Source organism: Coturnix japonica, chromosome 34, assembly GCF_054131305.1.
Source record: "Coturnix japonica strain WE chromosome 34, WE-NBRP24, whole genome shotgun sequence".
In the NCBI taxonomy this organism is placed as follows: domain Eukaryota; kingdom Metazoa; phylum Chordata; class Aves; order Galliformes; family Phasianidae; genus Coturnix; species Coturnix japonica.
In genome coordinates, this window is record NC_140696.1 from 4,259,033 (window position 1) to 4,276,813 (window position 17,781).

Consider the following 17,781-nt stretch of genomic DNA (forward strand, 5'->3'; position numbering starts at 1 on the left):
GCTCAATGTTTCACCCACCTACATAGGCCAGGATTGAACAGGGCAGATCATGAGCTGACCACGCTGCCCCAGTGGGGTCTGTACCACTATGGCAGAGTATTGGTGGCTTTAGGTGCCTCTGAAATCCCACCTGTGCTAATGGAGAGCTCCTGTGGGCTCTTATCACAGCACCACATACATCACTTCCCCATCTGCAAGTCTTCAGGAGGAATTAAAAGGAAGATTTGCTGCACGCAACCATTTGCTCTATCTGTGGAAGAACGAAGGGGGTAAACTTCAGCTTTGCAAGGCCTCAGCTGCTCACTGCCCCTGCCATTAGTGCAACCCAAGCAAGTCCATCATGCCAAAAGAAGCTGCTGTCCTCCCCTGCACTATTACAGTGAAACCAAAGTGGATTTTATTTGTAATGAGGAAAATACACTCCAAACTTGATGAAAATCCAAGCTGGAAAAGCCAATTCTCCAGTCCCTGAGGGCAGCTTGGCTCCCGCAGGCTGAAGGCCCAGCTGCTCTCTGCTGAAGCCAGCAGTGCTGGGACCCCCCAGAGGCCCAACACATCCCCACACCTCCACCCCCACCCGAGTCCCTGTGCAGATGGATGCCTAGCAAAGCAAGGGGATCACCCTGCAGGACAGAGCCACAGCTATGCACAGCTCCATTACCTAAGGCAGAACACCTGGGGAAAGGTGTTTTAAGCTTTAAGACTGATCTGCTCTCAGGAATGTGGCCCTCCCGCTTCCAGCAGTGCAATGGGACACAAAGCCCAGCAGTCACCGGTGTTGCTGCAGAGCAATGGTGAACTGCAGAGGAAATGGGCTGAAGTTTGCTGCAGTGTCTCAGCTCGGTCAGAAATCTGACTAATAATTTTGCCTCGGTTTTTCATGCTGTTTTGAATCAAGGATAAGGCAGCTGTTCACTTTTCTCAGTGATAAATCACTGTTTCTCGACATTTGGGAACTCCGGAGACAAAATAAGAGGGGAAAAAAAGTGCTTGGGGCGGACTCAATTCTTAATTATTTAATGCTTTCAGATGCTTGGACCCGAAGGCTGACACCTCTCTGACATGCAGGCAGATAACACGGGGGGTGCCAAAGCGAGATAAGGGGGGAGGCTGTCGCCCTCCTGCAGCTGCAGATGGGCCATGGGGACAATCAGTGTGTGTGAAACGACTTCAGCATGCAAATAACTGCCAGAGGAGGCTGAAGGCTGGGGAACGGTGATCTTGCTGTGCCCTTCACTGTGCAGCTTTTACTCAGCGTTTCTCTTCTCTAGGGACAGGCAAAGGGGAGGCACAGCCATTCCTTGCTGCTTCTCCCTCCTGTCCCAATACAGCTGGGAGAGAGCTGGGCCATGGTTCTCAGATGGCACTGAGCTCCTGGGAGGGAAGCTGAGAAGGAAAGCAAAGCCTCTGCTCTGCTTCCTGCTGTTGTGCTGTTTATTGCAGTGCATTGTTGGGGAGTGGACCCTCTGCCATGTGCTCACATGGAGCATCAGGCTGGAAGGACAGTGAAATTTGGCTTAGATTCCTTAGGGCCTGATCTCCTCCTATGGAAACACATAGCAGCACGCCCACTCACTGCCCAGCACACTACTCCTATACCCCCTCCAATTAATGCTGTGCTGCCATTTTTTTCCAGCATTGAAGGAAGTGATGTAAATCATCCCCTAAGAATGCATCTTCCTGGTGGTGAAGGGACCGCGTGTGAGTTTCAAGGAGGAAGCATTATTTCAAGGAATACATTCCAATGCAAAAAGCCTCACCTTGATCCAATGCAGAGGCACTCACCAAGGTTGCAAAGACCTGAGGCTGCTCCATCAGGCCTGAAAAGCCATTCCATGCAGGTATGCAGCTTAGGAACTTCAACACTGCATTATGTGGATTTCTTAATTGAATCTGGAGCAGCCAGAGGAAAGGGATTCTCATCTGGGCAAAGTCCTTGGAAGCTGCATCCATAACAAATTGCATTTCTGTTCTTACTTCCTGACTGACTAATACAGATGGAGCAAAAAAGCACACAGAAGTGAGGCACGTTGAGTTAAGTCAAAACACAGCAACCCTCTCCTCCCTCATAGGTTCTGATGGTGTGAATTCCTGGATATTGTTCAGATTCTGGAAGGTTTTGGGTAGGTTGAAGGCTGGGTCAGTACCTCACCTCTGGATAACAGCAGGAAAGAAGGTGCTTTATTGATGCAACAAACCAGCAATGATAGGGATAGGTTTGTCACTGCCAGCACTGCTTCCTGCTCCAGCATAAACTGTTGCACTTGAAAGAACAGCATCTTCACTGCTTTTATTTGTGTGCAGGGCTGTGTTCTCTCAATGCTCCCTGCCTTCCTGGGTGCTCAGCAGGGTGGACCTGGCTGCCTTCAGACGAGGAACTGGGGCAGGAGGGGATGTGGGAGAAAGGCAAAGGAGAGGTAAGAGGAGGAGGAGGAGGAGGATAACTCTTGAAGCTCTCCAAGGGGGAATTCTGAAGCCACACACTGCGTGTGATGGCCTGGAGAGGGCCGTGGAGGATGCAGAAACCCAGGATGGAGATAGAAAATTCGGAGCGCAACTCTGTTGCCTCTAACTAGATCTGCTTCAAAGCTCCGTGCTCTCACAGCTCATCCAGCGGCACCGAGCCCTGGAACCCCACAGCCCCAGAGTTCCGAGATCACCCAACCTCCCCCATGTGCTGCCTCTTCCCGGAGGAAAGAGGAGCATCGCGCAGAGCTCTTTCCTCCGTGAAAATAAATAAAGGAATAAACAAAAAAGAAAACAAAAATAATAGTGCGCACCTTCCCCGCTTTCCACAAGACAACCGGCGCTTTTCCATCAACCTCCCCGCTCAGAGAACCCCTCCACCCCCTTTCCTCCTCCTCCTCCCCCCTCTTCCATCCCTTAGCGGAGCCCGCGGCGCCGGGCGGCGGCTTTAAGAGCGGGGGCGGGCTGAGCGGGGCCGCGGTGCGGGCATTCGGCTCCCGGAGCTCCGGAGCGGCCGCCGGGTGCGCACGTGTGGCCCCGGGGCCGCGGAGCAGCGCGGAGCGGAGGAGGGCGCAGCCCCTCGGCCCTGCCCCGACCGCGGCCCCTGTTGGGGCGCTGCGGTGTGCATGGCCCTGCGCGGCCGGCGATGGCTGCATGATGGCCCAGCGCGGGCAGCCCGCACCGCACGCCATGGCTGCCAAAGAGGAGCTGTACAGCAAAGTCATCCCCCGGCGGAACCGGCAGCACCGAGCGGGGACCATCAAACACGGCTCGTCGCTGGAGATCCTGCTGTCAATGGGTTTCCCCAAAGCTCGGGCGTAAGTCTCCGCGAGGCTCCTTCCCCCCCCCCCCCCCCATTTCGTTTTTCCCCGTCGCGGAGATGCGCGCTCGGAGCCGGGCTGGGGGCTGCGCACAACCGGGGCTCTCGGGGCCCTCCTGGGCGGGGATGCTGCGGCCGAGCGGAGCCGTGGGGCCGCTGCGGATCCTGGCGGGTGGCGGAGGGGGAGCGGAGGGTCCCGGGCGCAGGTGGGCTCCGCTGAGGGCAGCGCCGCTGTAAGCTCGGGGTCACAAGCGGAGCGATGCTTCGGTCCCCCCCGGCTGAATGCAGAGCCCGTTCCTGCGCTCTGAGCGCTGCCTGGGCACCGTGCGTTACACACAAGAAGGGAAGGAGCTAGAGAAGATGTCAGTAGTGCGAAGTGGAAGGGTTTTCTGGTCTAATATAGTGATGTCCCGCTCTAATTTTCCTGCTCGTGCTTTAAATGAATGAGGCAGCAACGTAATGATAGCTTAACTATCCTGGTTTAAATATAGTGACTCCTAAAGTGGGACTGTGAGTTAGGAGGGAAATGAGATGGGGTGGGGGGGATTTGGATGTTTCCTTGATCTGCTTAAGTTTCCCTGTTGTTGCTGATGCCAGTCAGAAGTCATTGGGTTTTATTCAGACATTCCTGTAGGTTTTTGTCCATAAATACAGAGACACACACACGCAGTCCTAAGGACAAATGTCAGGCTGCTGTGGACCTGCTGGCACAGCCATCAAGTCCCGTGCGTGCTTTCCATTGTCCTACTTATGCTCCTTCTGCCTGTCAGTGATCTGCAGTCATGTACGGAAAACCAACGTACGGCACTTACAGACAATGCCTGCAAATGAAGATAGTACGAAAGTGGTGACTTCATGCTCTGTGCTTGTTGGGAAAAACAGATGTGCAGCTTCCAGAGTAGCTGGAGAGAGAAGGAGGTTGAGTGTGAATGGAAGTGGCTGTTACCTGTGCAACAGTGCCGTCACGGCTGGCAGGCAGCCCTGGTTGCACCTCACTGCGTGCTCTGTGTATGGTTTATATTCCTGCCTAAGGAAACTCCAATATTTGATAAAAATGAAACCAAAGCTTCATGTGTATAGAATAGGAAAGGTTAAACACGGAATGCAAAGCAGAGAGAGGGGAGAAATATCCCCTGCTGCAAGGAATGCTCATTGTAAGTGCCACCAGGCAGCAGGGTAGATTGTCTGGATACTAAATCCAGGATACTGTGCTGTAACCCTGCTGGACAACGTGCCTGTCTGCTGGGACGGGTCTGCTTTCCCCATCTGAAGGAGCTCGCAGTGCCCTGTTCCAGCCTGCTGGAAATGCTGCAAATAATTCATCTCTGAAGTTCACATAAGTAGCAAAACAGAAATAACAGCAGACAACCTGGCTTTGACACCGAGGGTGAGCTCAGAAGGGTGAGAAGGGCAACAAGGAAGCAGGACCTGCCCCAAGGGGCTCTGCTGCCTTCTAACTCCTGCCACATCGCTGTGCTGTGTAAATGCAGGAGATAGCCAAGTTGCTAAGGAGGCAAAACACCATCTCCCCCAGAGACACGGCGGCATAACAGCCTTAGCAGAGAGCCCTGGTGAGTCTTGGCCCAAAGTTCTCCTGCCCATTCTGCATCCCAAAGCTGGGATAATGGCAGGCAGTGGGGAGCTTGGTGAAGCAGGGCTGCAGCCAGGCTGGCACTGTACAGGGGTGACCATCTGCTCCAAAGCCTTGTGACAACAGAACTCTGAGCTGTCAGACTCGTCTGCCAGGCATGATGCTGAGGGCCATCACTGCTGGCAGCAGCCGGGCTCCTGGCACCTCCCTGGGCTGCATGGCACAGCTGGGCCAGGGGATGTGCTTGGAGATGGCGTGAGTGCTGCTTTCAGGTGACACCTGGTATTGAGAGCGTGCTGATACACTGCCCAGCATCCACCCTGCCTATCCCTCAGCTTCCAATTCCAGCAATTTCAGGTACTTCCTACCACAGGTCAGAAAGAGACCCCAAGGTTTCCCTACTCTGTCCATCTCTTTTCCTCCTTCCCAGCAGCAGCTGCAGTTCAGCTGAGCTGCTGTGAGCTACAGTGCGGTGCAATGCAAACTGGGGGCATCACCTCTGGATGGCAGTTGCTGAAACCACTGCACTACATCAGCATTTCGGGCTGTTGCTGTGAGAGTTATTTGTTGGGCTTTTCCTCTGAGCACAGGTTCATTATTTTTTCATTTTGTAATTAGCCCATTACATTACGTACTGTTAAGTCACAAAGGAGACCGTCCTGATCTCAAATAGTTCCTGACTGAAGCCAGGAAGGAGGGCAGAGGTGATGTTATCATTAACATTTTGCAATCTGGGCACTCAGGCAAACATTCTACCCAAGGTTACACGCCAGTCCAAGCAGATCCTCAGTATCTCAAGACCCTCAATGCAACCACATCTTCTTCTAGAAAGGGATTTCATATGGCTGTCATTTTCCAACAGTTGCACTCATTTGTTATGGGTCTGCTGCCAGTGCTCGCACACACAGCCCTGGTCTGGCTGCCTGCATCCCCCATTGCTGCTAGTCCTCTTATACATACTGATAGCCTTCCTGAGAGCAAGCACAAGAGAAGCACTACGTCATTTACAGGCCATTGAAACCATAGGGGAACAACCAGGTAGTTGTATGAGTTTCATGTCACAGCTGAAGCTCCTCCAAGCCATCCTCAGGAACAGAAAGTCAGAAATTTAATATGAGTAGAAATCCTGCCTTCTGTGTCTTACTGTGTGCATACATATATATGAACACGTAACATTTAGAATGTTTCTTGTGGTTGTGAACTCAAGCCACAGCCTTGTGTGCTGTTTCAGAAGAGAACTGGACATGGAGAAATGAAGATAAGTGTCAGGCCCCTGTCGTTACTCAAGCTAGGTAAATCACCATCCACAAGCAGAACACTGAAATTGCAGCCTTGGTGCTGTTTTGGTTGCCAGGCTCTGTGTGATAAGCCTAAGAGATAAGTGCTGTTTGTGACACAAGCGACAATGCTTTGCAGAACGGAGCTGATGTTCCTTCCCATCATCTCAGCCTGAAGCACTGCAGCCATCCCTGCAGACAGGCTGCCCATAACCATGGATCACATCACAGTGCTGCATTCCTGAGCAGGTCTGAGGCGCTGGGCATAACTGCAAACACTTCTCGCTCTCAAAGCTCACACAGCCAGGAATGTGACACAGCCACCCAGGATCCAACTTCACCACTTCCATGTGTTACACGTTTCCTTCCTCTTCCTTCCCACAGAGCATCACCTGGGTGTAACTCCACACTCACATACATGGACAGGCATCAGCTCATCGAGCTGCACCGCATCTTCTCAGTCCCCAACCAGAACAGAGCCGGTCTGATTTACTTCCCAGTAACTACAAGAATTTAGGACTATTAATTTCATTATTCTCTACGAGAAGAAGTTCAAGTCCAGTTTACAAACGCTGATTTCTTCTCCTGTGTTTTGAAAATGTTTTCTCGGCTGCTAAAACATGTTTTGCCTAGTAACAGGCTTAGCAACATAGCAGTATTGCAGCAGGAAGGCTGTGAAATCCCTCGCTCCTCCAGGGTTTGTGCTGGATTTGGGAAAATACTGAGCACACAAACAAGTGCTGCAGATTATCTTTGGATTTTGAAGTGGTTTCTGTTCCTTCTGTTCCTTCAGGGTGTTAATCTGCAAAATTAGCTGAAATTCATCTCACTACAATGGGCCAGCCCAAAACACGGGCAGCACACAGGGCTCCAGTTAAGCCCAAGCTTGGCATTTTCATGATTCATAGTGACCTGTGTTGGCCAGGGGGATGGAGGGAAACTGCATCTCACGTGAAGAAATGGACTTTGAATGCTTTGAAGGCTGTATTGAAAGTGCGTTTCCAAGCTTGTTAACAGCTCTGGAGGAAATCTTCAGCTTCCAAACAGAAGATCTGGACATTGTTGCCCCAGTGGCTGAAGCAGAAGCCTTCTCCAATGCCCTCCGTGCTCATCTTTAAGGCAGTGACTGAAATCTTCCTGAAGAGCTGGGAAGCCACAGCTCTGCCCACGCTGGGGTTTAACGGATGGGATTCTGCACTGTAACATGAGCAACAGTTTGAGCAATTAAATGCTCTCGTTCATGTATCGCAGTTCCTAGGGTCAGCACCGAGGTCTCTGAGCAATTGTACATCTGTGCTGGAAGGGATCCAACAGGTCTGCAGCACACCGTGGAGCAAGGATAGCAATGGAGTTAGCAGCTGCCAGGAAGGTGCACTGGAGGAGAGCTTGAGCACACACACATTTGGGACCAGGTCCCGTGGCTGCTCTGCATATGGATTTTTTCTTTTTCATTGGCTTTGTTGCAGATTTCTGCTGTGGGACTGAGAATGTTTCTGCAGAGTTCAGGTTGTTATGTACTCCATGTGTTTGGTGCAGGGAGATCTCTATCAGATTGCTCATTTCTTTAAAGATATTAAGTGATAAAACACAGAGGATTCCTGACATTCAGTGTTCCTCTGGAAGCTGAGTTAAGCTGGAAACCATAGCAAGGCTGGCACTTGTACCTCAGTCTGCAGAGTTTCTGTATATTAGCTTAACCACAAGGCTTGGGTATCTGGTCTCAGTATAACACCTATATCCTATTTGTATAAAGTTTTCATATGGAGAGAGATCTGACTGAAGAAGTCATTTCACGATCGGGTCTCAATCTAAAGGGTAGTGGCAACACCACCTCAGTCATTCAGGATATTCAGATATTCAGGACTGCCATTCATCATATCTGATAGCTGGGAGAGCAGAACAATCAGATATTCAGGGCTGATATCATCAAAGAAATGCTCCTGCCATAACATTGAGAGAGCTGCTCAGGAGCACAGCATCCCTGCACACAGACTGCTCATGGTGCAGCCAAGGTCAGCATGTCACTGCACTGCCTGCTGCATCAGCATTCACTGCACAGAAGGCAAACTTGCATGTGTTCAAGAGGAGAAACAAGAACCCTACAGTGCCTTCAGCCACTGTGCTTTGCTGGGATTTCAAATCTAAGTAGCATCATTGTGTGCAACGAGTTCCTGGTTCCATGGCAAGTCAGCCAGAGGACAGCTATCCCCATGTTTCTGTGCTTCTTAGGGCTGTCTAACTTCAAACAGAGTTGTTAGAAACCTTCCTGGGTCCTGAATACATTGTGGGTTTTGGTATTAAAATGACCTGGTGACAACAAAACACTTTGCATGTTGACATGGCTCTGTGATGATGCTGCATCCCTGAGCCAGCCCTGCCTCATGAGCTGCTGTACAGACACACTGTCAGACCTAGAGGGAATTCCATCCTCTGAGAGGTTTTAAGCATAAGTTTCCAAACCAAAACTGAATGCTTTTGAATGCTGCTAACCCTGCTGGCTCCTCTGAGGCTTGGGTTTTCAAGGCACCTCTGATGGTGAATCAGCCTCCCAAGTCCTGTATGCGCTTGCAAATGCTTCCCTAGGTTTAACTGGTGCTCATAGTGGATGCACAGCGTGTGCTCTGTGACTGCAAAAAGAATAGAGACATCCGTGTGTGTGTCTGTAATGCACCAGCCTAATTATCCTCAACAAGAAGAGTCATCAAAAGAGCTGTAGTTCAGCAGCTGACAGCGTTTTGGATTCCATCACCAAGACTCTCTGCAGGCTTTGTGCATTACAATGGGGTGCACCATGGTGCTTGTGTTTTACTCACCACTGTATAAACAGACCTGAAAAGAATAGGCCTTGGCTTCCCTGGGCATTATTCTGTCCCTGCCATCACCAGCACAAAGGCTGAATTTAGAGAGAAGTGTAAATTGAAAGGGGAAAAAAAAGGAACTGCAAGAAATAATAGGATGGGTTGAGGGAATTACACACTGGAGCTATAAGTGATAGGAGAGTCAGAGAGAGTAGATATCACCAGAGAGGAGGATGGGGAGAGGAAGAGGAGAGCACCATCCTCACCTCCTGCTGCCAGGCACCAGCCCCAGCATGGCTCCAACTTCTGTTACTCCTGGTTGTTACCCCTGCTCACAGTGAGTTAAACTGATGGGTGACATTCGTAGCTGTGTAAGAATGCCAGTGCTATCAACAGCTGCTCTGAAACAAGCACCGTTCCTATTCTACAGCCAGCAAAATTGAAAACGAGACCATACATCAAGTCGCCTGATGCCAGAGAAGGCACCTTAATGAACGCTTGCCATCCACTCAAGACAAAGGGTGCTCCAGAACTGCAGACTAAATGGTGTCAATGATGTCCTGCTCCCTTGTTCCACTACGATATTGAATTTATTCTTTGCAATCGATATTTCTTTCTGAGAGCGGCTGCCAACTCTTAGCAAGTGTCAGATCACGATGCATTACCCACGGATAAGTTGCAGTCAGTTCTCCCAGGCGCAGTTCAAAGAAATCTCAAGCTAAACAAGAATTGGATCAGGTTCATATTTACTCTGGTCCACAGGCGATGCAAGCAAGCCTTGGGATAAATGTGAATTACAGCTGCACCTTATGAGACACATTTATATTCCCTTCACAGCCTCTTCAGCCCCCCACAGAGGAGCTGCATTATAAATGCATTCACGTTCTAAAGGGCAAAGCCTTCCAGTAGCATCAGTCAGCAAAGCACCACTGACTTTGTTGGAGCAATGCTTACACACACCAACTGAGGGTCTCACCCAGCCATAACCTGACTTCCATTGCTACAAAAGCTTCCTTAAGGGAGATACTGCCTTTACACCCTTCACATAACACACACATGGAGCCCATGTGTAAGTAAGAATCACTATCAAGGCCTCTGGGAGAACAACAGAAATTTGGGGTTTGTCCCCTATGGCAGCTCACTGCTATATTGGGGCTACAGGGCTCCATCACAAAGACTGAGCTGAAGTGGCACAGGAGAGCTGATGCTGTTCTAAGTCTCACTTTGGTTTCATAAAAGCAATGCCATTACAGGAAAGGAAAATCAAACACACACACATATACTATTTCCTTTCTTCTCCCTGAAGCAAAATGTTCTGCTTGCCAAAGGAAATGTCAGCATTTATCCAAATTCTCCATCTCATCATCCAGCATCCCACACAGATCCATCAGATGCCACTTCAGATAGAGGAACTCACTTCCCATGGAGACCCTCTTTGTGGTCAGTGTCTCTTTCTGACTCCCACCACTTCCTGCCCCAAAGCTGCTGAATACAGAAGTGAGAAGAGGGGCACTAAAAATGAGTTCAGTAATAGACGTGAAATGTGATTCCTTAGGTTAAGTGTAAGTAACAAGGGAAGAACTCTTGGAGCATGCTGCTTTATCTTTTGCTTACTTGTAACCCATTAGTTTTGAGTATCGGGGATGTGCAGTCACTTTATTTGTGGAATATCTTTCTAATGACAAAAGCATTTGAAGCAGTTGAGCAATTTAGTTGACATTATGCAAATGGCATTGAGTGTTGTGACTAGATAATTGCCCCTTTGTTTCAAGGTACGCGTCAAAGCAGAGACAAGTTCTCAGTTGGAATGAAAATTCCCCCCAAATACTCCTTTTTCACTCATTTGCTGTTGCTATTGATGGTCTGGGTTAAAAGTGGTGAATTTCAGGAGCATCCAGGCAGCCCTGGGCACATTTATAACCTCTGCTAGAGGAGGGTTAGAGTGTTTTAATTGTTATTACCCAAACCTCAAGTGCATGGCTGGCTCATACCTGAAGTGTTCTGCTGCATTCATACAGAACTTAATAGAAAGAAGAGGCTCACACTGTAGCCATCCAGGTTAACCTTTCTTTTTGCTTAAGATTTTCTAAGCACGCAGAGGCAAGGGGATCTCACATCTAAATGAAGAGCTTTCTTTAAAGACGTAGATTGCATTGTAGGACATGAGAAGCAATAATCAAAGGAAGTTCTTCGTTCTCATTATCAGTTCTCGCCGTCTCACTTCTCACAGTACAGCACTTCTGTGTCTGACGCACAGCCCCTCTCAATTCCCTTCATTAGAGACCAAAGCCGGTCTGCCTCTCATCACTGCAGCCTTTGCACAGCCTCCAATCACTTCCCCAACTCAGTGTGGATTCTGCCTTTACTTTGCCACAAGTCATTTTCCAACCTAGCGAAAGGCACGGCTCCTTTCCCTCAAAAATCAATTGCTGTCAAAGCTCTTCTTTGTCCTGCCTCATTCAGACTGTATTGACTTGAAGAGGAATCATTCCCTTGGATTCAGCAGACTTTGAATTGGATTGTAAGCATTGATTTTCTTCCCTCACTCATGTGCTACTGATATCCAAGTAATCTATAAAGTAGCTTCAGCCAGGAAACATGATCAGCCTGGCAGAGTGTGCCAGGTCAGAACTCCAGGCTGAGACGTGACAGTGTTGGCAATGGTGGGTGACAGTCAGGCTGCTCTGCTGATGGCTGAATGGGTTCTATTAAGACATGCAGAGCAGGACACTTGGGTTCCCATTTAAGAAAGCCCTAAGCAGACGTTTATGTCCCATTGGTCGCAATGGATAGGATGGACAGAGGTACAGAAGTGTTTTGCTTTCTCTGCAGGTTAAGCAGAGCGGTCAGCCTGTCAGAGCAGTATTTTTCCCTGCTTTGCATCTGCTTAAAATGGCTGCATAAAGCAAATGACAGAGGGAAATCCAACCCACTGGGTTTCAGAAAGCAATGAGCTGTACCAGTTCTGGTTATACAGCACTCCAGAAACTAGAAGCTTGGCCTGAGAAGGGCTCTGAGTCACACTGAGCACCCACCTCTGTGCCATTTTTGCCCCTAAATCAAATCTAATGAAGTGCAGTTAATCTATTAGGTCCCCTAGAATTCTAGGGCTAATAACAGTAAGAATGTATGGCAAGAAATACACCTACTTACACTACACCTACTATATATATACACACATATGCATACATTTATATACACATACACGAGCACTCACTCCTACAATATACACAGTGAACTACACAGGATACGTACACTTGACATTAGGCAGCAATATGTGGTCAATGTGTGGTTTTCTTTCTCTTTTCTTTTTGTTCTTTTCCCTTTTCCCCTATAATACAAACCAAACCATCAGAATTAGCAACAGAAGCCAGGAGAGCTTGTTGGTTCAGAGAGGAACCTGGAGGATGGCCTGAGCTGTACATTGCTGCAGGGCTAATGGGCGAGTCTAAATGCTGCACGTGCAAACCTGTTCTATGATGTGTTTGCTCTGCCCAGGTATGTCCTCCTGGACACATCCATAGCAAGGTGAATAATGTCTTGTGTTTGCACAGTGTCTTACATTTGTTTCACACACTCTTTGCAAATTGTGGCCTGGATTAAGAGTAGGTTGTTATCGACACGACAGCTTGCAAAGGACACTGAGCAAATCACCTTCAGTCCCTTATGGAAAAGAACAGAGCTTTGGGGAAAGTGGTGTGTACACGCTGCCTTGCAAGGCCCGTTTCTGTGGTTTCACTTAAAAGATGCACCCCACTGCATGGCTGAACATGTACAGGATGTGAGCCAGTGGTTTCAGGAAATGAATGGGCTTAATTCTGATCGCATTTGCACAGTGATAAAACAGCAGTCCCAGGCCTTGCAGCCAGCAGGACTCTGCCACTGTTATCACCCTGTGCTCAGAGACCAGCCTTGGCCTGCTATGATACAGATGGGATGCCAGAAGTTATTCTTCCACACTGCAAAGGAGTAACAGCTCGCCCTTCCTTTAATGCACGCACATAAATAAAAGTATCAGGCTTGCACAGCCCATTAAATGAAACGTTCATCTGGCTTAATATGCCACTAAAGAGTTCTTCCTCTTCTTTTCCTACTCTCCGCCAATCAGTGACTTGGAGATCCCATGAGCCAAACTTTGCATTTGGCCCCAGATACTTGATGGCCACCACCAAGCCAATCCTAATTCATATTTCATCTTCTTAAACTATTTACACCTTGGCCTCCATCACTCCACAACGCATTATCCTAAAAGCACCTCAGTTTGTTTGCTTATTTTTTCAAGCACAAATGGCCTTACAATGACATAGAGTCATAAGGGTTGGAAAAGACTTCTAAGATCATCTTGTTAAACCATCCACCTACCACCAATATTGCCCATGGAATCGTGTTCCTTAATACCACATCCACACCTCCAGGGATGGTGACTCCACCACTTCCCTGTGCTCCTGGCTCTTCTAAGGAGGTACAGAGTCAGATACGATTTGATCATAGCCTTAACAGCTGTTAACAATTCCACAGTTGATGTGCTGTAACCCCACCAAGTCCTACAGCAAGGCCTCTAGCACGTTTGGAAAGGTCTCAAATTCAGTGCCACAAAGCCACATAAAAATCAATGGGAGCACAGTTATGGCTTGCAATATAGTATGAATGAGCCTGATCTTATTGATTTTTGAAGGAAATTGAGAGACCCTGAGGATGTAAGTTACCACAAGAGTCCAGACAAATGGACATTGGTGGCTATTAAAGCTGTGTTTTCTTGTACTGGGAAGCAAAAAATAAAACATCCCATGGAAGAGGTCAGTTAGGAACCCAGAAATCAGTGAGCAACACCAGGAGTGAGCCATTAGCAGGCCAGGCAGCCATGTGTTTCTTTTCTGAGCAGCTCTGGGATGAGCAGAACTATAAACCAGTCCACAAAGTCGTGTAAGGGTGTGATAGAAGCAGATCCTGGCACCTAATTCCTTTGATTCGTAGCTGAGTTTATTGTTAGGGGGATGACTGAGCTTGTGGGGAAACCATGCAGGAATAGCTGGAAGCAAAGACTGCCCCTTTATTCTTTGTGTGGAAAGAAGTACCCATGTATAAGCTTATGTTTGCACAAGCAAGAAACTGGAAGGACCTCAGAATGTAATCGACATTCTGAACAAGAGCTAAACTGTGAAATCACCAGGATTGTTGCCATTAGATTTCCTTAGACCTGAGTGTCATCTGCAAGGAAAAGATGACCCTGGGCAAAATGAGTAGGAGAGGCTGAAAGGCTGAGGGCCACCAAGACTTCCCAGATGAGTTTGGGCGGAAGCATTTGGACAGTGAAGACTGAAACCTGCCCACATAGTATGAATGAACCTCTATTCTACAACCGAATGCATACCAGATGCTGCAATTAAAGCTGGAGCTTCTCCCTGTGGCCCTGAAAAGGCAGAAGATGATTTAAACATGGGCCAGGTCAAAGCTCAGCAGTGTTTGGAAGCTGCTTTGCTGTGATTTCGGGTGATTTTCCTCTTAGCAGCAAACAGGTCACCCTTCAGTTTTGGATGTGAGCTTGAAGTCCTGTGAGCAGCCAGTTTCAGTTTGTAACCACCACCTCCTCCACAACAAGGAAAGTATGCAAGCCACCCAACCTCTCCTTTGATGCCAGGAGGTCTCAGGGACCATGTGTACTCCACTCTCTGTCTTCTCTGTTTATGCTGCACATGTCAGGGCAGGGCTTGCATCTCATCCTTTGAACAAACAGCTCCAGGCCTGAAGGAAGTCACAGCATCTCTCAGCCTGCATATCTCAGCATGCCTGCGGGACAGCACTCCAGGTTCAGCTCTGCAACTAACAATACTTGAGAAGGGAGAAAGTATAGTAAACAACGCAGGGTTATTAGCATTTGTTCAGTAGGGGTTTCTTTGAGATGTAGGTGGTTTGGTCTTGGATTTATTATTATTTGCAGTCAAACTGTAGTTCCTTGGCTGTTGGGCTGTGCCGTGTTAGAGTGAGAATTGATGGTTTATTCCTGTGGAAATAGATGGAGCACTGGAAGAAACAGCACCCCATTAGTTATGAGCAGATTTAACACCTCTGCAAAGCTACCATCTGCCACCAAGGAAGGGAAATTAAAGCAAGATGCCTGAGATGCAGACGGCTGCCAGGGTTTGGCAACATCCTTCCTTTCTGCTCTCCTGCTAAGCAGCAGGATTTGCTCTAGGAAAGCATCAGAGGAAAAGAAATCCAACGAGTAGTCCAGGTATTGTGCCATTAAAAGAGCACTTCTGTGGCTCCTTGAAAAGGAGTAGCTGTTGGGTTTGTTTGGAGGTTTGTGTTTATCATTGGTAATTGTCAGCCTTGGGGTTATAATTAGCTTTTCTGTACCATGTATTTAAGCAGGGGAAAACTGTGCTTTAAAGATCATGAGATTCCCTCTGTTAACAAAATGGTTGTGCCACATGCTGCCTGCTCCTTGCTGAGTCTTCCAGGGTTCAGATGTGCAGAGCTAGCAGAACCGCTCATCTTGCTCCATCAATAGAACAGGAAGAGGTTCTCCAGTATTGCCTAGACAACCCAGCAAGGCAGGGCTCCTGAACCACCCCACAGTGCCCAGACCAAAGGGCCAGGGGGGAATTAAGTCCATGTGGGGATACTCACGATGTACTTTCTTGGCCTACAAACAAGAGCAGCACTTATTCTTGCACAATAGTCTTAATCTAAGTGTGGAGCTTAAGCAAACAGGTCAGGACTTGGTTTTACAGCTCTCCTGCACAGTGAGACGCCTTTGCAAGGTGATAAAGACTGAGAACCCATAAAATCATTCAGCAGTTTTCTCACTCTGATAAGATGCAAATGAATCTCCACTAACATTCTGCTTTGCTGATATGCCTAACGCATGACATCAGAATTTCCTGCAAGCACCTGGACCAAAGTGATGGCTATCAAGGTGATGCTCTTTACAAGAAGGACAGGCAGTGCCAGAGACAGGAACTATTTACCTTTATTTTTAAAACTGAGAATGTGACTCAGTTGGGTGTTTTCATCACTAATGAGCTCAGATAATTCCAACATGAAATGTTACTGCAGAGGCTTCACTTTGTTTTCCTTCATAAGTCATGCCCTCCATCACCCTGCCCCTGCCACATTCCTGCTTACATTTTTGCCCCTTGTGTCACTGTATTATTACCTATGGAAAGACATCAGAGCACAGAGTAATTTTCAAGATGATTCGAAAGACTAAATGCAGTGAACAAAAGGAGTGGATGGGAGATGAGGAAGATTTTTTGCTTCTAATGGTCAGCAAGGAGGATGGGAGGATTCCCTCATTCCTTGTTCTCCCACTGAATCCGATGTGTTCTAAGTTCAGCTACTAACCCTGCTCAGGCCTTGGCTTTCTCTCTGTTAATGAGAGCAGTGACTGCCTGAGATGGCAGTGTAGAGCAAAGAACATCATTTACCTTCGAATTATGGAAAAACCCAACATCTTCCTAAATGGAGCACTCTCCCTTTAAGTCATTAAATATGTAACTGCAATACAGGCACAAATAAATTATTTAAAGTTATTTCTAGTTGTGTGTGGGAGGTGGGTGGGAGTTGAAGTTGATGGTTGGTGGTTAGAGCAGCCTTTAGCCTTTACATTTCTCCCTGGTTTTACACAAGCACTTTTCCTTTTTAATTCCTGTGTCTGATACAGACTTTGATCAAACTTCTGGGGGGTTGCAAGAGTTTCTTCTAACTGGAGGGTTTTCTCAGGCCCACCCTAAGAAAGGCCTTTGCTCTGCTGAAGGATGTACAGCGGAGAGCTACTCATAATGCATGAAAACCAAGCAAAAAGCTGCCATGAATGAATGGAAGGAATCAAACCTTGGCTGGCTGAGTGACAAACATGAAGCTCATGGTCATGCCAGAGCATCACACCTGGCTAAGTAGTTGGTGTGTAGGACTGGCAGCCCTGTACTGTACTGGGCAGTGGATGTGCTCCCATGCTGTGGTTGCCAAAGCTCTGTGCTCCATCTCTGAGGTCCCTGGCTTCCCTCCATGTGAAAAATGTCCTTCCCTAAGCAGTCACGAGGGAATGCAATTAAGGTTGCCTCGTGCAGTTCATAAAAGCTAATGCATGAAAGCGAGCAAAGACAAATTACAGCAGAATATTAGGAAGAGCATTTCTAATTGGAAGGTCCGCTGGCCTCGTTCCTTGAGCCTCTGAATGCTGAGCTGAAGGAAGCATAGGAGACTGGAGTGCTGGGAGCATTTCTGTGCTGCCTGGGAGATGGGCAGGATGAGTAATACGAAAACTCCTTTTCTACAAGATAATGCACGTTTTCAGTCTTTCTCAAGAAATCCAAGCACGGTTTCTGGCATTTTATTTATGAGCCCATGTTCATGAGAAACAAAAGCCTTGTTTTTGTTGTTTTTGCAAAGCCATTCTCTCTCCTCACTGGCATGTCTCCTCAGCACAGGTCAGGATGTTAGCGCGAGCTTTATCAATGCAGAATGAAACATCTCCTGTTCCTGAACTCCCAGTCACTGCTGGAATTGCTCTCCAGTTCTTGTTAACACATTTGGCTCTTCTCTTTGGTTTGTTTTCAGCTTGGCTGTGACTTCATCTTGAATTACAAAAATACCGCATGCACACACTGGAAAAAAAAAACACTACTGTTCTCAATGTTTCCTGCTGTGGAGAGCCAGATATTCTGCCTGCTCTTGCCTTCCCTCCAATCAGACCATGTAGGCTTGCATGGCTCTTGCAGTTTAGTTCCATGAAGGAAGCCAACACCTCAATCCTATCTCCAGTCTTTCACTGCTGAAGATCATCCATTGCATCCTTATTAGAGGGGGCTCTGATCTGGGGTGGGC

The 17,781-nt window shown here is 48.0% G+C and overlaps 1 protein-coding gene across 1 annotated transcript in view; it reads left to right on the top strand.

Annotated features, from left to right (window-relative positions):
• The first annotated feature begins 2,943 nt into the window (after window positions 1-2,943).
• The window catches only part of UBASH3B (ubiquitin associated and SH3 domain containing B), a 47,287-nt gene continuing 32,449 nt past the window's right edge, over window positions 2,944-17,781 (top strand). Inside the window, exon 1 of the mRNA XM_015884154.3 lies at window positions 2,944-3,284. Within this exon, the coding sequence (XP_015739640.1) occupies window positions 3,121-3,284 (164 nt within the window). The 5' untranslated portion in view covers window positions 2,944-3,120. The remainder of the gene's footprint in view (window positions 3,285-17,781) is intronic.